General features: G+C 41.8%; 1 protein-coding gene across 2 annotated transcripts in view; it reads right to left on the bottom strand.

Moving 5' to 3' along the window:
* The window catches only part of LOC118365743 (zinc finger protein ZFP2-like), a 426011-nt gene extending 414841 nt beyond the window's left edge, over positions 1-11170 (bottom strand). For both annotated transcript variants that reach the window (XM_052490196.1, XM_052490197.1), the window contains exon 1: positions 10662-11170. In XM_052490196.1, the coding sequence (XP_052346156.1) occupies positions 10662-10956 (295 nt within the window). In that variant the 5' untranslated portion in view covers positions 10957-11170. The remainder of the gene's footprint in view (positions 1-10661) is intronic.
* Positions 11171-23914: the final 12744 nt, after the last annotated feature.

Genomic DNA, 23914 nt, shown 5'->3' with positions numbered 1-23914 from the left:
TACAATGGTACTATCCTCAGATAATAGCATCGTATGCTTTCGCCGAAAAGCCTATTTGAATTCTGACATGTTGGCTGGATTCACAACCAGTGTAGCTTTAATTTGGTATCTTTCATGTGTGATTTAATGGTAATTTTCAAAGTAATTAATTTGGCGCTCTGCATTTTCTCAGGCTTTTTGCCAAGTGAGACAGTAGCGTCCCGCCTAAAGTCAGAGTTTTGTATATAAATATGAACTTTACCGAACAAAACATACATGTATTCTGTAACATGAAGTCCTATGAGTGTCATCTGATGAAGGTCATCAAAGGTTAGTGATTAATCTTCTCTCTATTTCTGCTTTTTGTTACTGCTCTCTTTGGCAGGAAAAATGGCTGTCTTTTTCTGTGACTTGGCTCATACCTAAACAATCGTTTGGTGTGCTTTCGTCTTTTTGAAATCCGACACTTTGGCTGGATTTACAACAAGTGTATCTTTAAAATGGCGTAGAATACTTGTTTGTTTGAGGAATTTAAATTATGGGATTTCTGTTGTTTGAATTTGGCACCTTGCAGTTTCACTGGCTGTTGATGAGGTGGGACGCTACCGTCCCACATACCCTAGAGAAGTTAACCTCTTCAACCTATGGGGGCGCTATTTCATTATTGGATAAAAAAATGTGCCCGTTTTAAGCGCAATATTTTGTCACAAAAAGATGCTCGACTATGCATATAATTGACAGCTTTGGAAAGAAAACACTCTGACGTTTCCAAAACTGCAAAGGTATTATCTGTAATTGCCCCAGAACTGATGCTACAGGCGAAACCAAGATGAAACTTCAAACAGGAAATGAGCAGGACTTTTGAGGCTCTGTTTTTCATTGTCTCCTTATATGGCTGTGAAAGCGCCAGGAATGAGCCTGCCATTTCTATCGTTTCTCCAAGTTGTCTGCAGCATTGTGAAGTATTTGTAGGCATATCATTGGAAGATTGGCCATAAGAGACTACATTTACCAGGTGTCCGCCCGGTGTCCTTTGTTGAAATTGCTGCGTAATCTCCAAGCTGCTCGCATTCATCCATGTGATTGAGACAGAGAGGAGAATTCCAGGAATGATATATCATGAAGAGATATGTGAAAAACACCTTGAGGATTGATTCTAAACAACATTTACCATGTTTCAGTCGATATTATGGAGTTAATGTGGAAAAAAGTTTGGCGTTTTGATGAATGAATTTTCTTTTTTTTTGGTAGCCAAACATGACGCAGAAAACGGACCGATTTCTCCTGCACAAATAATCTTTCAGGAAAAACTGAACATTTGCTATCCAACTTGAGAGTCTCCTCATTGAAAACATCCGAAGTTCTTCAAAGGTAAATTATTTTATTTGAATGGTTTTCTGGTTTTTGTGAAAATGTTGCCTGCTGAATGCTAACGCTAAATGCTAACGCTAGCTATCAATAGCTATCAATACTGTTACACAAATGCTTGTTTTGCTATGGTTGAGAAGCATATTTTTGAAAATCTGAGATGACAGTGTTGTTAACAAAAGGCTAAGCTTGAGACCTCGCATATTTATTTCATTTAATTTGCAATCATGAATAGTTAACGTTGCGTTATGGTAATGAGCTTGAGGCAGTATTCACGATCCCGGATCCGGGATGGCTCGACGCAAGAAGTTAACTTGGCTTTCGAAGACTTTAGAAAGGCAGGACAGGATGGATATAGGTCTGTAACAGTTTGGGTCTTGAGTGTCACCCCCTTTGAAGAGGGGGATGACTGAAGAAGCTTTCCAATCTTTAGGAATCTCGGACGATACGAAAGAGCGGTTGAACAGACTAGTAATAGGGGTTGCAACAATGGCGGCGGATAACTTTAGTCCAGACTGACTAGCCCAGCTGATTTGTACGGGTTTTGCAGCTCTTTCAGAACATCAGCTATCTGGATTTGGGTGAAGGAGAAGCTGGGGAGGCTTGGTTAACTAGCTGAGGGGGATGTGGAGCTGTTGACCGGGGTTGGGGTAGCCAGGAGGAAAGCATGGCCAGCCGTACAGAAATGCTTGTTGAAATTCTCGATTATTGTGGATTTATCGGTGGTGACATAGTTTCCTAGCCTCAGTGCAGTGGGCAGCTGGGAGGAGGTGCTTTTATTCTCCATGGACTTTACAGTGTCCCAAAACTTTTTGGAGTTAGAGCTACAGGACTCATATTTCTGTTTGAAAAAGCTAGCCTTTGCTTTCCTAACTGACTGTGTGTATTGGTTCCTGACTTCTCTGAAAAGTTGCATATTGCGGGGACAATTCGACACTAGTGCAGTATGCCACAGGATGTAGTTGTGCTGGTCAAGGACAGTCACGTCTGGAGTGAACCAAGGGCTATATCTGTTCTTAGTTCTACATTTTTTGAAAGGGACATGCTTATTTAAGTTGGTGAGGAAATTACTTTTAACCCTTTCATGCGTGAGTTCCAAATCATCTCTCAGTTTTTTTATGCACGTGATGTTAGAATGTTCTCTCCATTCCAGAATGTGATTGATTACGTAACAGTACATTTGATCCGCGCTGCCCTCAAACTAAAGCACGCAGGCTGTTTATATTTATAGGTTGTTTTAACTTCAATTTCAAATGATTTTCAAACAAGTTTTTATTTTCTAAAAACAGTTTGAATTCACATAAAAATAGTCATTTTTACTTTTGTGGATAATTACATTGTTGGGACATTTCTGAAACGGACAAAATTCACGAAGCACTTCCCAATTGTTTGTGCAGTTCACGTCTGCAGACATTTGCTCATCTCCCGTCAGAACAGGATCTGCACACGTGTTCACATTTTCTATTCCACATTTCTATTGTAGCGTACTGTATGTATGGAGCATAATATATTTGTGTATATTCTTTATCACCGCGGACACGTGAGGTAACGTTACTCATTTTATAACCTTTATGGTGTTATAGTCAATCGTGCTTATGTAGCCACATTCTTCTATTAGCTCTGTAAAACAATGCTAAATGCGTCAGAGAAGTATTATCTTGTGTTGCATTTTGAAGCTACCATGGCCTTATGACTTCCAAGTGGTGCAGCGGTCAAAGGCACAGCACATCAGTACTAGAGGCGTCACTACAGACTCCCTGGTTCAAACCCAGGCTGCGTTTCCATCAAAGTAAGTGCCTTATTACGTTATAATAGTTATAATAATAGTTTCCGTATGCCGTTTCTGCTGTAGCTGTAGATCATAATATATTCCTTATAACTGCAGACACGTGAGGTAACGTTACACATGTTATAACCTTTATGGTGTTATTGTCAATCATGCTACATTATTCTATTAGCTCTGTAAAACGATGCTAGTTGCGTCAGAAAACTATTAGCTTGTGTTGTATTTTGAAGCTACCCTGGCCTTATGACTTCCAAGTGGCGCAGCGGTCTATGGCACTACAGACACCCTGGTTCAAATCCAGGCTGTATCACAACTGGCTGTGATTGGGAGTCCCATAGTGCAGCGCACAATTGGCCCAGCGTTGTCCGAGTTTGGCCGGTGTAGGCCATCATTGTAAATAATAATTTGTTCTTAAATTACTTGCCTAGTTAAATAAATAAAAAATATGACCATGGTTTGTTTATTTGGTCTATTCAGCATAGCTCTGTTCTGCCCTGCCCTGCCCCCTTGTGGAGCTCAAAAGTGAGTTTCTTACTGTTATAACTCAAATCTGTGATTTTTTTCAATGCAATAAACTATTTTTTTATAGCAGTGTTTATTATGTTACTTCTTTGTAGTATTGCTTTATTGCTATATCCTTTTTATTGTATTCTAATGAATAATTCCTCTTTATTCTGTACTTTCAGAAACCAGAAACATTATTCGCCAATATCATAACTGGAGCTGGACATCTTTGGAGCTGAAGAATGAGGACAGCTTTTGTATGCTAACGTACACTCCTTAACAGTTGTACTGGATGAAAACACAGCAAGAAAACACATATGTCAATATGTAATATTAATATATTTTATTAAGTACTGGTAGTTGGTTCAACAACTTGTTTTACTAGAGGACAAAACTGAATATGCATAACCCATATTTAATATCCATGCAGTGACTGAACAACAACTGCATTTCCACCCCCATCTCTAAGGCATAGTATCATGGCTGCAACAACTCTGAATGGTGCAGAGTGGGAGGTTACGTGGTTGACTGCCGGCACGCGCTACTTGTATCAATAAATCACTATCAGAAAATGTTTTGTGTGGTAATTATTTGTGTATTTACGATTTTATTCACGTTTTCAATTCTAGATGACAAATCATGCATTCCGATTCTTGCACAGATTGCAATGGGCACATATTATGTGTGTAAAATACCTTTTTGAAGGTTGTACTGATTATGATGAGCTAAGCTAATTCCAGCTGTGTAGCCATGTTTGTTGACATACAATGCATTCTGGGATTCACGTCTGTTTGACCAAAGATGTTATAACAAAATGAGGTGAGTAAGAGTTCACTAATTTTTGGAGGACTTCCGGAAATTAATGGTGGGATGTGAACGACGGTAGATGACACACCCCTTCAACATGCATACTACAAACAGACCAAACTCATCTCGTCTTCTCTTATTATCTTCGGTTTCTGTGAGGAAAAAATGCATGGCTGCGCGCTGAAACTAATCGTCGGATTACTTTCGATTTCTATAAAGTGTTTTACCTAGTTATTTCGATCAATGGTGAGCTCACTCACCCGTGATGTGATTAATTATATACAGTAATTGCTATTAGCTAATTCATATTGTAGTTTACGTCAGCAGAGAGTTAGAAAATATGACTGCTTGTGTTGGGTCAATCTTTCCTCAGCGCTAGGACAAATGTAGCCTACATTTTCCGGTTAGGATGATTGTGTTATGCTATATTTACTTCTGTGAATATCTGAACAATTGCATCCAAAAATAAACTGCTGACATTCTGGACATAACTTTGTAAGGACTGTGTTTGTGTAAATAGTTTCTGAAAAAAGTGTGGCCAGCTCAAACGCTGATTGTTGCGTCATTCGAAACTGCCGTTCTAAACGAGCATTCTAAATGAGTGTTCTAAACACACGGGTGTGATCGTACGCTTCAGGGACCACTGTAGAACGATCACACCCGTGTGATGGTACGTGTGAAAGGGTTCAAATAACAACCAGGCATCCTCTACTGACAGGATGAGGTCAATATCCTTCCAGGATACCCGGACCAGGTCGATTAGAAAGGCCTGCTCGCAGAAGTGATTTAGGGCCCGTTTGACAGTGATGAGGGGTGGTCGTTTGACCGCAAACCCATAACGGATGTAGACAATGAGGCAGTGATCGCCGAGATCCTGATTGAAAACAGCATAGGTGTATTTGGAGGGCAAGTTGGTCAGGATAATATCTACGAGGGTGCCCATGTTTACAGATTTAGGGTTGTACCTGGTAGGGTTTGTGTGAGATTGAGGGCATCTAGCTTGGATTGTAGGATGGACGGGGTGTTAAGCATATCCCAGTTTAGGTCACCTAACAGAACGAACTCTGAAGATATATGGGGGGCAATAAATTCACATATGGTGTCCAGGCCACAGCTGGGAGCTGAGGGGGGTTAGTAACAGGCGGAAACAGTGCAAGACTTATTTCTGGAGAGATTCATTTTTTTAATTAGAACCTAAAACTGTTTGGGCATAGACCTGGAAAGTATGACAGAACTATGCAGGCCATCTCTGCAGTAGATTGCAACTCCTCCCCCTTTGGCAGTTCTATCTTGACGGAAAATGTTGTAGTTAGGGATGGACATTTCAGAATTTTTGGTGGCCTTCCAAAGCCAGATTCTGACACGGCAAGGACATCAAGGTTGCTGAAGCAGTGAGTAAAACAAACTTAGGGAGGAGGCTTCTGATGTTAACATGCATGAAACCAAGGTTTTTACGGTTACAAATGTCAACAAATGAGAGCGCCTGGGGACACACAGGACCTGGGTTAACCTCTACATCACCCGAGGAACAGAGGCGTAAGCGTAGGATGAGGGTACAGCTAAAGGCTATCAGAACTGGTCGTCTAGTGCGTTGTGAACAGAGAATAAAAGGAGCAGATTTATGGACGTGGTAGGATAGATTCAAGGCATAATGTACAGACATGGGAATGGTAGGGTGCGGGTACAGTGGAGGTAAACCTAGGCATTGAGTGACGATAAGAGAGGTTGCATCTCTGGAGGCACTAGTTATGATAGGTGAGGTCACCACATGTGTGAGAGGTGGGACAAAAGAGCTCTCTGAGGCATGTTGAGTGGGACTAGGGGCTCTGCAGTAAAATAAAACAATGATAACTACCCTAAACAGTATACAAGGCATATTTACATTAGAGAGAGACAAAGTGAGGTACAAAGCAATCACAGGTGTTGATTGGGAGAGCAAGCTAAGACAACAACAACAGGTAAAATGGCGATGAATGGGCAGAGAGGGTCAGTTAACTACACACAGGGCCTGAGTTTGAGGCTGGGGCCGACAGATAAACAAAATGGAGTACTGTGATTAATGAACAGTCCAGCAGGCATCAGCTATGTAGCCAAGTGATCATAGGGTCCAGTGAACAGGAATATGAAACAGGGAAACCCTTAGGTAGTCTTTACTACGCTAGCCGGGAGATGTGCCTGGCTCGAGGCTAACTGGTGCTAGCGTCGGGACCAGGGCATCACCGACGTCCGGCAAAGGCCGGTTTAGGACACATCAGACGGAATTATGTCGGCAGACCAGACGTGATGGATCAGCGGGGTTCCGAGTCGACAAATGGTCCAGGCCATTGGCAAAAGAGGTATTGTAGCTGGAGTAATTTTGTTTGTTAGCCGGGAGATGCACCTGACTCGAGGCTAACTGGTGCTAGCTTCGGGACAAGGACGTTAGCCACTATAGCCACTCCGGTGCAAAGGTCCAGGAATCCGGTGATGTAGTCGTCTTAATGAAGAGTCCGGGAGGCATGAGCTGTGTAGCTGAGTGATCATAGGGTCCAGTGAGCAGGCCGGGAGATGGGCCTGGCTCAAGGCTAGCTTCGGGGCTGGTCCACTCGGTAGCAGCTATTTGGGCTGTGATTATCCGGTGTAATGGTCCAGAGCTTACGTCAGGAATACAGTGATGTAGTTGAGAAAAACAGTCCGACATGGTCAGGGTTGATATCGCACTGTGCAGACTAGAGGTCGACCGATTAAATGGGAATGGACGATTAATTTGGGTCAATTTAAAGTTTTCATAACTATCGGCGATCGGCATTTTTGGACACCGATTGTGGCCGATTACATTGCACTCCACGAGGAGACTGCGTGGCAGGCTGACGACCTGTTATGCGAATGCAGCAAGGAGCCAAGGTAAGTTGCCAGCTAGCATTAAACTTATCTTATAAAAAACAATCAATCTTAACATAATCACTAGTTAACTACACATGGTTGATGATATTACTAGTTCATCTAGCTTGTCCTGCGTTGCATATAATCGATGCGGTGCCTGGTAATTTATCATGGAATCACAGCCTACTTTTCCAAACGGGTGATGATTTAACAAAAGCATTTCGCGAAAAAAGCAGTGTCATTGTGTAACAGTATAACTTTAGACCGTCCCCTCGCCCATACCCGGGCGCGAACCAGGAACCCTCTGCACACATCAACAACAGTCACCCACGAAGCATCGTTACCCATCGCTCCACAAAATCCACAGCCCTTGCAGAGCAAGGGGAACCACTACTTCAAGGTCTCAGAGCAAGTGACGTCACCGATTGAAACGCTATTTAGCGCGCACCACCGCTAACTAAGCTAGCCGTTTCACATCCATTACACTTGCACCAATGTGTACCTAACCATAAACATCAACGCCTTTCTTAAAATCAATACACAAGTATATATTTTTAAACCTGCATATTTAGTTAATATTGCCTGCTAACATTAATTTATTTTAACTAGGCAAATTGTGTCACTTCTCTTGCATTCATTGCACGCAGAGTCAGGGTATATGCAACAGTTTGGGCCGCCTGGCTCGTTGCGAACTAATTTGCCAGAATTTTACATGATTATGTAACAACAATATTTAGACTTATGGATGCCACCCACCCGTTAGATAAAATACTGAACGGTTCCGTATTTCACTGATAGAATAAAGGTTTTGTTTTCGAAATGATAGTTTCCGGATTTGACCATAATGACTTAAGGCTCGTATTTGTGTGTTTATTATATATAGTTAAGTCTATGATTTGATATAGCAGTCTGATTACTCAGACTGATTACTCAGACTGATTATTATAGCGGCTGATTACTCTTGCTGAATTCCGGTACAGGATCAAAGATTAAAAATATATTTTGCACCGAAATGCTAGATAAAACACATGAAAGAGTTGTGATGAAAGTGAAGAATCTGGTGGCACCAGTGAACGCTCCACACATGGCATTCACAACTGACTGCTGGTCAGGCACTAGAGTCCCTGATGAACCTTACTGGACATTTCATTGACAATGTCTGGACAAGAAAGCAGGTTGTGCTGAATGTCAAGACTATGATTGGATCACACACAGGAAACTACATCAAAGAGATGTTTTTGACCATGTTGGAATACTGTGAAATCCACACAGAACGTGTAGTGCTGGTCCTCAGGGACAGTGGGGCAAACATGGTGAAAGGTATGAGACTGGCAGAGCTTCCAGACTTCAGCTACAGAGCACACACCCTACAGCTTGTAATCAATGATGGCCTATCCAGTCAGACAGCTGTGCTAGACATTATTGCCATGTTGAAGAGCTGTGCAACTCACTTTGACCACTCTGTACTGGCCAAACAGAGGCTGAGGGCCATTCAGGAAGAGCTTGGCCTTCCCAAACACAGCATCATCTAAGCAGTTCAAACTCGCTGGAACTCAACACTACACATGTTGCAGAGGATGTTTGAACAGAGGCATGCACTGAATGTGTATGCATGTGAATACGGACACATCAGCAGTTTGTCTGCTTCACAATGGGACATAGTCTCTAACCTAATTGAGACTCTGGCACCTATGGAGGAGGTGACACTGGAGATGAGCCACTCCAAATCTACAGCAGCATGAAGCATCCCCAGTGTGTCGGTGCTGAAGCTGATGCTGCAGCAGGAGGGTTCTTCTACTCAAGGCATCAACTTTACGGAACACCATGTTGGACAGTCTGACAAGGAGGTTCTCCAAGGCCGAGGAGACAAAGTGCCTGGTGCTGGCAACTGTCCTGGATCCACGTTACAAGAGCTATGCCTTCAGCTCAGGGACAGCACTAGAGAAAGCAAAAGAGTGGCTGAAGGAGGAGTCTGACCTACTAAGGAAACCAAATCCCAGAGCCACAGTAGAAGGGACAAGTGAAGAGGAGGACCCAGGTGCAAAAAAGCAAAGAGTCCAGGTAGATCAGCCACCCAGTCTGGTGGACAGCCTCTACGCCAGAATCCTTGGAAGCAAAGAGGGCAGGGCTGAAGACCAGGTAGATCAGCCACCCAGTCTGTTGGACAGCCTCTACGCTAGAATCCTTGGATGCCAAGAGGGCAGGGTTGAAGACCAGGTAGATCAGCCACCCAGTCTGGTGGACAGCCTCTACGCTAAAATCCTTGGAAGCCAAGAGGGCAGAGCTGAAGTCCAGTGCAGTTTTGGAATTGAGTTTGAGCGTTACCTCACAGAGCCTGTCATTGACAGAAAGAGCGGCTTGCTTTTGGAGCTGTGGAAGCAGAATGAGGACAGACTTCAATCACTCGCTCCACTGGCAAACAAGTTTCTCTGTCCCCCACCTTCTTCGGTCCCAAGCAGAGAGAGTGTTCAGTGAGGTGGGGAACATTTATGATAAGCAGAGGAGCTGACTGACAGGGGAACATGCAGACAAGCTCTGCTTTCTGCACTACAACCTAAAACTTCTGAACTGGGAATATTGAAGACCCATAAAAGCTGCTGCTTCCTGTCAACATATGTTCTCATGTCATTTGAGACTAAATGTATTTTATTTATGGATTATATTAAGTTAAAATAAAAGTGTTCACTGTTCATTCAGTATTGTGGCAATTGTCAATATTACAAAAATGTGTGTGTATATAAATATATATAAAACAATAAAACATTTAAACCATCCGATTAAACGGTATCTGCTTTTTTTTGGTCCTCCAATAATCGGTATCGGCGTTGAAAAATCACAATCGGTCGACCTCTATTAGAAACAATAACAAAGCGTACTTCATGCCCGTTTCAGTAAAAAGCTGAGGGATGAGGCTGGAGAAATGCAACAATCCATGATATCAACATTATAGATTTAACCATGTTTTGAGGATATACTGTGTTTGTTTATATTTACTGACAAACATTGCAGTAAAACAAAAAGCTTATATTTTGGGTTCTGATGGGGTACGACAGTTGAACTAAGCTCATCAGGCATTTATAAGTGATTTCTTAAAGAAACAATGGGTACATTGGATGTAACAACTGCTGATTGCCCCTTTAAGAGTACATCTTGGGCTAATCTAATAGGAGATATTGAGGACTACAGTATTTCAGGCATTGTCATTGGATGCATTTCATCAATTGTTAACGTTTTGTTGATGGTCCACTCTTGATGTTCTACACGTTGCAGTGAAGCTTCAGCAATTCCTACAGAACAACAAGTGTAGAACCCCTTTACTGCATATTGGTTCAACGACTGCAGAGACGGTACTTACTGGTGTTAAACAGATCTCCAACCTCCTCTTCTTCCTCCAATGTTACAGTCATCTCCCCCTCCTCCTCTCCAAAAACTGCACCCTCTTTCTCTTCCCCCTCTTCTTTTACTGTAACATCCTCCTCCTCTTTCACTCTGAACGCGTCTTCCTCTTCTTTTTTCACGGTAAGAGTCTCACCCTCTACTTGTTTTTGTAGTGTAACATCCTTCTCTTCCTCCTCCTCTTTCACAAGACCTTCTTTCTCCGTCCAGCAGACCTCTTCTTTATCAGGAGGAGAGTAGCTTAGTGAACTCATGGTCGGGGATGTTAGCTAGTTAGCATTAGCGACTAGCCTAGTTCTAAGCTAATTTAGCAAACCAGCTAGCTGACAAACAACGTAAATATATAATTAAATGGGCCAACAAGTACATACGACAGAAGTGTATTGAATACACAGCGACTAATATACACCAAAACAGTGTAAAGAGCGTGAATGTTGTAGCTGTGTTTGCTTGAAAGCCAGGTGTCTGACTAGCTGTGGTTGTTGAATGAGCGTCACGTCCACTAGATTATACGTCACACTGGCAGCGTAGCCTGAACCTAAAAGACGCACATCGCCAACTGTTGACTGGAGTGGGCAACGCAGTTGAGGAACCAAAAGTACATTTTTCATTTATTGAATAAAAGTTTAATATTAGATTAAGTCGTTCACAGAGAAGCATGTGTTGATTGATTCGTGTTTAATGAGTGAGATTTTAAAACAAACTTTACACCCACTACACATTTGCATTGAACCATACTTCTGACATGGATCATTTTGACCCCAGAGGCATATCTTTTATCATTGCCAAAATGTGGTTCATTCAATTCTTCAAAATGTTCATTCAACTTGTTCTTAATAAATCTAAATAATGGTTTAGTGTTTCTGTATCAATATAGACTTTTAACATATTCAAATCCTTTGGAGTCATTTTGACCCCAGCCAAAAGCACATTTGATAAAGCACATTTGATAAATATGACGTTTATTTTAAATCAAAATCACATTATATTGGTCACATACACGTGTTTAGCAGATGTTATTGCGGGTGTAGTGAAATTCTTGTGTTTCTAGCTCCGACAGTGCAAGTAATATCTAACAAGTAATATCTAACCATTTCATAACATATACCCAATACACACACATCTAAGTATTCAAATCTAGGTTTCTCTGTAGACATGATCCATTCCACCAGAGGGTGGAGGGGAACCTGTATCAGTGGTTTTGACCAGATAGACACCTGCAGACACACAGTATAGTGTCTCCCATGTCCTCTCATAAGAATGGATTTTTCTATACCACGTATCACATGACTGTACAAAACTGCCAACGGTAGAACACTCTGCCAGCAGTAGAAAACTCTGCCAACGGTAGAAAACTCTGCCAGTGGTAGAAAACTCTGCCAGGAGTATATTTGTAATGTATTCAAACCCCTTCACTTTTTCCACATTTTGTTACATTACAGCCTTATTCTAAAATGGAAGATTTTTTTCCCTCATCAATCTACACACAATACCCCATAATGACATCACAATACCTCATAATGACATCACAATACCCCATACTGACAAACCAAAAACAGTTTTTTTTTTTTACATTTATGCACGTATTCAGACCCTTTGCTATGAGACTCGAAATTGAGCTCAGATGCACCCTGATTCCATTGATCATCCTTGAGATGTTTCTACAACTTGATTGGAGTCCACATGTGGTAAATTCTATTGATAGGACATGTTTTGGAAAGGCACACACCTGTCTATATATGGTCCCACACGTAACCAAGCCATGAGGTCAAAAGAATGTAAAGCTCCAAGACAGGATTGTGTCGAGGCACAGATCTGGAGAACGGGAACCAAAACATTTCTGCAGCATTGAATGTCCCCAAGAATACAGTGACCTCTATCATGCTTAATGGAAGAAGTGTATTATTATTTGTAGTCTTGCATGCCGTCTACTTTGATGCTAAATACCATTTTCAAATCCGTGAATAAAGGATCCCCATTAGTTCCTGCCAAGGCAGCAGCTACTCTTCCTGGGGTCCAGCAAAATAAAGGCAGTTATACAATATTAAAAACATTACAATACATTCACAACACACGGTGTGCCCTCAGTCACCTTGTCCTAGAGAGATTTACATAGTTATCAAAACGTCACACCAGGGTGAGCCTAAACAAAACACAGCCCTGTGGGAAAAATTAATGGCGGAAAAACGATGTGAACCATTTCCCTGTTTGACCTGTAGTTGTTATGGATATTGTGACTCTACAGCGCCCCACAGTGGACGTGTCAAAATATGTTATATTGATAAAGCACACTTTATTTAACCTCCACGTCAACTTGTTTTTACATGGCATTGTAGATTTTAGCGGTATATAGTATGTATTTTGGATGTTTTCAGTGTATTTTGAACCCTTTCAGACAATGCGATTAATCGCAATTTAAAAAAATAGTGCACTAACATTACACAAAGTTATCTTGAGTCTGACAGCCCAAACAAAAACACACATTCTCAGTCAAAAACACAAGTAGAACACAGCCTGTCTATTCTCTCATGTTTTCAGGTCCTCTGACTGGGAAAATGTCTTTCCACAATTAGAGCAGTGGTATGTCTTCTCCTCCTGTGTATTTGTATGTATTCTTTCATGCTCTTTCAGGTACCTTAAACGGGTACATCTCTCTACACAGTGGGAGCAGCGGTACGTCTTCTTTCCTGTGTGTGTCCTCTTATGCTTGTTCAGGTTTCCTACCAGGCCAACACTCTTTCCACAATAGGAACATTGGAAAAGCTTTTCCCCTGTGTCCCCCCTCTCATGCATCTGCAGGCTCCCTAGCTGGGTAAACGTCATTCCACATTGGGAACAGTGGTAAGGCTTCTCTCCAGTGTGTATTCTCTTAAACAGAGACCTGAATGAAACCTCCACATGATAAAATGTCCTACTACCTTTAATCTATACTAGATCCCTCAACCACCAGTCAGTTTTCACAAGTATTATTAAACCGACTACAAAATGCATGTCTCTGTGTGGATCTTAGTCAGAGAGGCCTTCAGTCAGTATGGTCAGGAGTTGAGGAGTCTGGTTGCCTTTTACAAGGAACTCTTGACTAAGGCATGATTACACCAGAGGAAGTCATGTCAGAGTACTTCCAGTACAATAGATTTGCCCAGGGCCCATCAGCTAGCCCAATGAGACATGTTCCTTAATGTCCTGCAGTCAGGTGTGTACTCGTAGACTTACATGTTGATATAAACTCCGAAAGTGTGAGGAGATTTAGACTCAACACCATGCTATTACAAGATGATATATTTTTCCAGTCACTATCAGAGGAAGGGTAGATTTAGACTCAACACCGTGCTATTACAAGATGAGATATTTATCCAGTCACAAGCAGATGGGCTGAACTGAAAGGATTTCCATAGTGTGGGAAACCTCTAAGGCATGTGTTATAGTAGGCTCTGGTGTATTAGAGGGGAAATAACACAGTATTTATTACAATATGAGATATTTAGCCAGTCACTAGCAGAGGAAGGGTAGATTTAGACTCAACACCATGCTATTACAAGATGAGATATTTATCCAGTCACTCGCAGAGGAAGAGTAGATTTAGACTCAACACCATGCTATTACAAGATGAGATATTTATCCAGTCACTAGCAGAGGAAGAGTAGATTTAGACTCAACACCATGCTATTACAAGATGAGATATTTATCCAGTCACTAGCAGAGGAAGGGTAGATTTAGACTCAACACCATGCTATTACAAGATGAGATATTTATCCAGTCACTAGCAGAGGAAGGGTAGATTTAGACTCAACACCGTGCTATTACAAGATGAGATATTTATCCAGTCACAAGCAGATGGGCTGAACTGAAAGGATTTCCATAGTGTGGGAAACCTCTAAGGCATGTGTTATAGTAGGCTCTGGTGTATTAGAGGGGAAATAACACAGTATTTATTACAATATGAGATATTTAGCCAGTCACTAGCAGAGGAAGAGTAGATTTAGACTCAACACCATGCTATTACAAGATGAGATATGTATCCAGTCACTAGCAGAGGAAGGGTAGATTTAGACTCAACACCATGCTATTACAAGATGAGATATTTATCCAGTCACTAGCAGAGGAAGGGTAGATTTAGACTCAACACCATGCTATTACAAGATGAGATATGTATCCAGTCACTAGCAGATGGGCTCAACTGAAAGGATTTCCACAGTGTGGGAAACCTCTAAAGCATGTATTACGGTGGGCTCTTGTGTATTAGAGGGGAAATAACACAGTGTGGGAACCACTATAACATGTATTATGGCTCTGGTGTATTAGAGGGGAAATAACACAGTGTGGGAACCTCTATAACATGTATTATGGTAGGCTCTGGTGTATTAGAGGGGAAATAACACAGTGTGGGAACCACTATAACATGTATTATGGCTCTGGTGTATTAGAGGGGAAATAACACAGTGTGGGAACCTCTATAACATGTATTATGGCTCTGGTGTTTTAGAAGGGAAATAACACAGTGTGGGAACCTCTATAACATGTATTATAGCTCTGGTGTATTAGAGGGGAAATAACACAGTGTGGGAACCACTATAACATGTATTATGGCTCTGGTATATTAGAGGGGAAATAACAGTGTGGGAACCTCTATAACATGTATTATGGTAGGCTCTGTATTAGAGAAAGTTTACATTGAAAACAATTCTATCTCATTTAGGCTCTTTCATTATTGGGAAAATGACATGCAGAAAAAAGAGAGAAGGTCTGAAGCAGTGAAAAGACTAGAAACAGAGATGTGGTCTGGAAAGGGATTTGGACATTTCACAGATCGCACATTTCAAAACTGCCTGCAAATTCACATTTCAGATACAGGAAATGTAGAACAAAAAGGAAGAATATGCTCTGTTTAGACCTAGAACCAGTTTAACGAGGGAGGTGAGAAGACAGGCAGGCTACTAGCAAGACAACTAAAACTGCACAACACCTGGAAAGTAACTCCAGCCATTGAGAAGGACACTAAGATGGTGACCTCCTTTAAAGAGATTGACAGCGTGTTTTAATGTTATTATGAAGATGTATATATATCCTCCTGTTCAGCCCCATATATATGGACACTTCTTTGTCTGGTATAGAATTACCTAGATTATCAGATAGCCAGGTAGAGGACCTGGACTGGACTATAACAGAAGAGGAGGTTAGAGACGCCATTTTATCTCTGAAAGCAGGGAAATCACCTGCTCTGGACGGCCTTCCTGTAGAATATTATAAAAGTATATTGACATTCTTGTGCCTGTGTCATGACGGGTCGACAATGGAAGACTGGTTTGCCCAGCGGAGATCGCCCTCGTCCCTTGTAGAATCTGTCTGGTCGTAGTGTCGTAGAACAGATACATTGTACCCTGTCGTTCTCAGGAGATTGTCTGTCCTTTCCTAGGCCACGTACGTTTACAGCTGCAGCTGATAACTCGACGTCTAGGATGTATCACTTCTTCTTCAGTGAATAAGAGTTCAAAGTTCTTACCAAGTTGCCTCAACGCAGCTTGTACTGTATTCTGGCTGGTGTAGTCGAAATTCATCCTTCCAGCTTGGTGATCGTCACCGCCAGGGTTGAAATTAGCCCTTTTAAACGTATGGACACCTCATCTGGAACATGAGGTTGACTTCCATCAATGGGCTTTTGTAGTGGGGGAGAGAAGGACGTGTTTCATATTTCTCAACCAATGTCTGTTCACTTGGGAGTGGCCACTGATTGAGCCCAGTTTACTTATTGAAAACAATTCTCTCATTTAGAAGCTAAAATTACATTTCATATTTAAACATTTAAATTGCACAACTAGTGATAACTAGAATGTATAGACTTTCCAAGCTCATACGTCACACTGATAGCCATCTGTTGACTGGAGTGGTTAACGCAGGTGAAAGTTTATTTTATTTCGACAAAAAGTGAATTTTTATATTTCTTTCATTAAATAATAACATAATAGTCAGACAACTGTAGATTTGTAATAAGTATGAATTTAAAACCTACTTCTACATTCTACCAACCCAACAGATGTTTCTACTACAGTGAATATTAACCAATGGGGTGGGTCTTTCCACATTCTACCAACACAACAGATGTTTCTACTACAGGGAATATTAACCAATGAGGTGGGTCTTTCCACATTCTACCAACCCAACAGTTGTTTCTACTACAGGGAATATTAACCAATGAGGTGGGTCTTTCCACATTCTACCAACCCAACAGATGTATCTACTATGAAGAAACGCTTTCAGGTTAATTACATTTTAATTCCCAAATAGCCGATACAGGTTTGGTCATTATCAGGTTTTGGAGTGTTGAAAGACGATGCACAACAATGGTTTCTTCCACGACTCCAATAAACACCATGGTCGAAATAACTGTAAAGTATGTCGCCATCGAAACAACTACCGCTACAATCGACCTGTTCGCAATACATGGGTATTGGGATCTGACCTCATTGATCTGTCAGTAAGCTATGTTTACATGGGTATTGGGATCTGACCTCATTGATCTGTCAGTAAGCTATGTTTACATGGGTATTGGGATCTAACCTCATTGATCTGCCAGTAAGCTATGTTTACATGGGTATTGGGATCTGACCTTATTGATCTGTCAGTAAGCTATGTTTACATGGGTATTGGGATCTGATCTCATTGATCAGTCAGTAAGCTATGGTTACATGGGTATTGGGATCTAACCTCATTGATCAGTCAGTAAGCTATGGTTACATAGGTATTGGGATCTCAGCTCTAGTATAATCCAGCAAAGCAGTCCTACCAGCTAGCAGTGTAATGAACCTTGTCTGATAGCCAATCAACCGTGTCCTGAGCCTGTCGCCTGCAGTCCGCGGAGAAGATTTGGTCTTTTTTTTCTCGTGAAGTTACACTGGGTACATGGGCCACATAAATAATTACCATCCAGCACATTGTCTAGGAAGGTACTGTTCCTAGTGGTGCTAGAATGGATTGTTAGGGCTGACAATCACATTGTTCCTAGGCCAACATTGTAAACAAGAATTTGTTCTGACAATTTAACTGACTTAACAATTTAAATAAAGGAAGAAAAAAATGGAATATGTTCCGTCATCCACTGTGTGTATAATTGAACTACAATGACCATAATGCATTGTGTGTCTACTTGTCTTGTCTGTTTACTTTACACCTGCTATGTAAAAGAGACAGACGAATGCACAATGTTCAATGCCATCTGTGATTCTTGGGACATCTCTACCCTAAACCCTGACCGTAACCATTTTAAATGTCAACTTCAACGGGCTAGGGACGTCCCAAGGATGTATCTCTACCTGAAAATGCGTGATCTAAGTGATTGATAGTTGGTATTCATCAGTCATAAAGACTTATTTACTTTAGTGAACTACTAAAATAGTGATCTTGTTAGACAGCATAGACAGCAGCTCTAAACGTTGAGTGACAGATTAATTCATCCTCCGATCCCTCCTCAACTTTCTCTCCTCTGAAGACCCAGTGAGTGTGGAGCTCAGTCAGAGAGCTGTTGAGAGACTGGTTAGGAAGAACACTCCTACAGTCAGAGAGGTGAGAGGTCACACTTGGTTTAGATGGTAAATATTTGTCCCCTTAGTTGTTCTTTGTTATTATGAAGGTAATTTGTGTCAAATTTATTTTTCCCCACTCATTCACCCCATCTCTTTACATTGCTTATGCATATTCGGAGGCCCGACTCAAATTCCGAACACAATGCCCATCCTGGCAGATCTAAACCTAATGGAGCACATTGTGAATCACATTGTGATTTTTGTGCATCCAGACCTAATGCAGCTTGGAGTGATCAGATGACATAAGTCACATTTAGGCGCCAGGTGTAACTGAGGCCATAGATGCTCTATATCCATTACTTTGAGTGTTTTATTTAATATGACTAAATGTTTTTCTTTCTGTGTTGCAGGGGCAGTCAAGAAATGGAACAGCAAGGCCACAGAACACGACATAAGCAGAGCTGTGGGAGACCACCTCAACACCCTGGTAGAGCCGGGGCTGGAAAAGTGGAATTGATTATGTGTTTCATACTAAGATGGACCAAGAGTCTGTTGATTGGTCAGTCATTGGGATAATTTATTTCACAATATGTTCAAATCAAATCAAGCTTTATTTACACAGCACATTTCAGACATGGATGCAACACAATGGCTTCACAGGAAAAAAATATGAAAATAAACAGAAATATTTAGTACACAAACATAAGAGGATAAAAAACAGAACAACAACTGAAAGACTAATGAGCATTCTAAGGAAATGCCATTGATTAAAATATTAACTAACAATTGGATGCAATATCCAACCTAAAACATAAGCTTGTTTTTAAAGGAGGTGTTCTGAAAGACTATGAGGGTGTCCACTGAAAGTTGACTAGTAACAACAACTGGGACATAAGACACACACCATGAGACCCACTAAATCTGCCCAAGAAGAGGCAAACAAAAGAAAAACCCACAACAAACTTAAAGACAGGAAGCAAACCAAAAAGGTGGAGCAACTAAAGGTGTTGACTCTCCACATCGGGAATCAGGTTGTACGTGCTGTTGAAACTAACACAACTAAAAAAACACATGGAAATGGGAGATATCTTTCACCTCACAGGTTAGAGGAAAACCTGCAGAAGACCGTCAGCTGGAAGGAGAGTTTACAGTCTAACCAGACACCCAGGTATTTGTAGTTGTCCACATATTCTAAGTCAGAACCGTCCAGAGTAGTGATGCTAGTCGGGTGGGCGGGTGCAGGCAGCGATCGGTTGAAGAGCATGCATTTAGTTTTACTTGCGTTTAAGAGCAGTTGGAGGTCACAGAAGGAGTGTTGTATGGCATTGAAGCTCATTTGGAGGTTTGTTAGTTTGTTAGTTGGTGAACCAGGCGAGTCAGTCATTTGAGAAACCAAGGCTGTTGAGTCTGCCGATAAGAATACGGTGATTGACAGAGTCGAGAGCCTTGGCCAGGTCGATGAAGACGGCTGCATAGTACTGTCTTTTATCGATGGCTGTTATGATATCGTTTAGTACTTTCAGCGTGGCCGAGGTGCACCCGTGACCAGCTCGGAAACCGGATTGCACAGTGGAGAAGGGGTTCGAAATGGTCAGTGATCTGTTTGTTAACTTGTCTTTCGAAGACATTAGTAAGGCAGGGCAGGATGGATATAGGTCTGTAACAGTTTGGGTCTAGAGTGTCACCACCTTTGAAGAGGGGGATGACCGCGGCAGCTTTCCAATCTTTAGGAATCTCAGACGAAACGAAAGTGAGGTTGAACAGACTACTAATAGGGGTTGCCACAATGGAGGCAAATCATTTTTGAAAGACAGGGTCCAGATTGTCTAGCCCAGCTGATTTGTACGGGTCCAGCTTTTATAATTTCATGTGTATAACTTGTATTATCATCTACATTTATGATGAGTATTTCTGTTGAAATGATGTGGCTATGCAAAATCACTTGATGTTTTTGGAACTAGTGAATCTGATAAACCAATGTAAACTTTTTATATAAATATGAACTTTATCAAACAAAACATGCATGTATTGTGTAACATGGAAGTCCTATGAGTGTCATCTGATGAAGATAAAATTAATCACTAACCTTGAATTATCTTGATTTCTGCTTTTTGTGAATGCTATATTTCGCTGGAAAATGGCTGTGCTTATTGTGGTTTGGTGGAGACCTAACAATCGTTTGTAGTGCTTTCGCTGAAAAGCCTATTTGAAATCGGACACAAGATTACCTTTAAAATTATATAAGACACGTGTTTGTTTTAGGAATTGTAATTATGATATTTCTGTGGTTTGAATTTGGAGCCCTCAATTTTCACTGGTAGTTGTCATATCGATCCCGGTGTTGGGATTGCAGCCATAACAAGGTACGACATTCGTGAAAATCTATATTTGCACTGGGAGCAGAAAATGCTTTTCTCGTGTGTATTCTCTCGTGCCTTTTCAGGTTAGTTAACATGGTAAAACTCATTCCACATTGGGAACAGTGATTAGGCTTTTCGTGTGTCCTCTCATGCAGTTTTAGGTTCCCTATCCAGCAAAAACTATTTTCACAGTGGGAGCAGTGGTGTTGTCTCGCTGGTTTGGGCATCTCTGGGCCTGGTTCCCCTGAAGGACTCTTCCCGCTGTCAGAGTGAGAGTCTGGTTCCTCTCCTTGCAAAGACACACAGAGTATGTCATTAAACACAGACCTAAATGAAACCTCCACATGATAAAACGGTCTTCCTTTGAGGTTTAATCTAGACTAGATCCCTCAATAAAAGAGCAGAACTGGTCATCACAGAGTGGCTGTAGTGCTTTGTAGGCTGGGTAAATCCATTTGAATTCAATACATTTTTGACAGCATTCCTTTTGATTTAAAAAAATCTTTCCTTACATGTTTGACTATGGAAGAAGTGGTAAGAAAGTGACTTCATGCAACTGAATGTAAAAACATTCATGAGTTATACAGTACCAGTCAAAAGTTGACACACCTACTCATTCCAGGGGTTCTTTATCTTTACTATTTTTTACATTGTAGAATAATAGTGAAGACATCAAAACTATGAAATAACACATATGGAATCATGTAGTAACCAAAAAAGTGGTAAACAAATCAAAATATATTTTAGATTATTCAAAGTAGCCATCCTTTGCCTTCATGACAGCTTTGCACACTCTTGGCATTCCCTCAACCAGCTTCACCTGGAATGCTTTTCCAACAGTCTTGAAGGCGTTCCCACATATGCTGAGCACTTTTTGGCTGCTTTTCCTTCACTCTGTGATCCAACTCATCCCGAACCATCTCAATTGGTTTGAGGTTGGGTGATTGTGAAGGCCAGGCCAGCTGGTGCAGCACTCCATCACTCTCCTTCTTGGTAAAATAGCCCTTACACAGCCTGGAGGTGTGTTGGGTCATTGTCCTGTTGAAAAACAAATGAAAGTCCCACTAGGCAGAAACGAGATGGGAAGGCGTATCGCTTCAAAATGCTGTGGTAGCCAGACAGGTGTGTGCCTTTCCAAATCATGTCCAATCGAGAAACATGAGAAACATCTCAACGATGATCAATGGAAACAGGATGCACAGCTGAGCTCAAAGTAGAGTCTCATAGCAAAGGGTCTGAATACTAAAATAAGGTATTTCTGTTTTTTTTCTTCTTCTCTAAACCCATTTTCTCTTTGTCATTATGGGGTATTGTGTGTAGATTGATGAGGATTTGTATTTATTTAATCCATTGTAGAATAAGGCTGTAACGTCACAAAATGTGGAAAGAAGTGACAAAAAAAGGGTTTAAAGTTTTTAAAGTTTCAATACTTTATATCTCTAGATAAATATGTATATTTGTTATTATATCTCTCAGATAACGGACACACTCAGAACAAACTTCCTTTAGATGTTTTGGGGTAAACAATGTTACTATAGTTACTGTTGTTCCATGTTGTGAATGTTATCTAATGTGTTACTATGGTTACTGTTGTGCCATGTTATCCAATGTGTTACTATGGTTACTGTTGTGAATGTCATCTAATGTGTTACTATGGTTACTGTTGTTCCATGTTGTGAATGTTATCTAATGTGTTACTATGGTTACTGTTGTTCCATGTTGTGAATATTATCCAATGTGTTACAGCAGTACGGCCAAATCATGTTTTGACATAAATCAACTGTTGAATATTTTTTTTCATACTTCAAGGCATCTTTACAACTCAAACTCAGAAAGCCAAATGATCCTTGGTATAACCTTAAAACAGTACTATACTGGGTAAGCCCTTCATATTGGAGGGCATATTGCTCTCATCCTTCTAGACCTATCGGCTGCCTTCGATACTGTGAACCATCAGATCCAACTCTCCACCCTCTCCGAGTTGGGCATCTCCGGCGCGGCCCACGCTTGGATTGCGTCCTACCTGACAGGTCGCTCCTACCAGGTGGCGTGGCGAGAATCTGTCTCCTCACCACGCGCTCTCACCACTGGTGTCCCCCAGGGCTCTGTTCTAGGCCCTCTCCTATTCTCGCTATACACCAAGTCACTTGGCTCTGTCATAACCTCACATGGTCTCTCCTATCATTGCTATGCAGACGACACACAATTAATCTTCTCCTTTCCCCCTTCTGATGACCAGGTGGCGAATCGCATCTCTGCATGTCTGGCAGACATATCAGTGTGGATGACGGATCACCACCTCAAGCTGAACCTCGGCAAGACGGAGCTGCTCTTCCTCCCGGGGAAGGACTGCCCGTTCCATGATCTCGCCATCACGGTTGACAACTCCATTGTGTCCTCCTCCCAGAGCGCTAAGAACCTTGGCGTGATCCTGGACAACACCCTGTCGTTCTCAACTAACATCAAGGCGGTGGCCCGTTCCTGTAGGTTCATGCTCTACAACATCCACAGAGTACGACCATGCCTCACACAGGAAGCGGCGCAGGTCCTAATCCAGGCACTTGTCATCTCCCGTCTGGATTATTGCAACTAGCTGTTGGCTGGGCTCCCTGCCTGTGCCATTAAACCCCTACAACTCATCCAGAACGCCGCAGCCCCTCTGGTGTTCAACCTTCCCAAGTTCTCTCACGTCACTCCGCTCCTCCGCTCTCTCCACTGGCTTCCAGTTGAAGCTCGCATCCGCTACAAGACCATGGTGCTTGCCTACGGAGCTGTGAGGGGAACGGCACCTCAGTACCTCCAGGCTCTGATCAGGCCCTACACCCAACCAAGGGCACTGCGTTCATCCACCTCTGGCCTTCTCGCCTCCCTACCACTGAGGAAGTACAGTTCCCGCTCAGCCCAGTCAAAACTGTTCGCTGCTCTGGCCCCCCAATGGTGGAACAAACTCCCTCACGACGCCAGGACAGCGGAGTCAATCACCACCTTCCGGAGACACCTGAAACCCCACCTCTTTAAGGAATACCTAGGATAGGATAAAGTAATCCTTCTCACCCCCCCCCCCCCTTAAAAGATTTAGATGCACTATTGTAAAGTGGCTGTTCCACTGGATGTCATAAGGTGAATGCACCAATTTGTAAGTCGCTCTGGATAAGAGCGTCTGCTAAATGACTTAAATGTAATGTAAATGGAGGGTGTTTCTACAGTACTATACCGGGGAAGCCCTTCAAGTTATTTAAACCTTCTTAAAACAATTCCATATAGCTTAGAAGGACCTCCCCCTCAGACAAGGCTTAGACTGTAATGGTTTAAACTATCTGAAACTTACATTACTC

The sequence above is a fragment of the Oncorhynchus keta genome, chromosome 32, assembly GCF_023373465.1.
Source record: "Oncorhynchus keta strain PuntledgeMale-10-30-2019 chromosome 32, Oket_V2, whole genome shotgun sequence".
NCBI lineage: Eukaryota > Metazoa > Chordata > Actinopteri > Salmoniformes > Salmonidae > Oncorhynchus > Oncorhynchus keta.
Note: the sequence above shows the minus strand (reverse complement) of the source record. Positions and strands in the feature narration are given on the sequence as shown.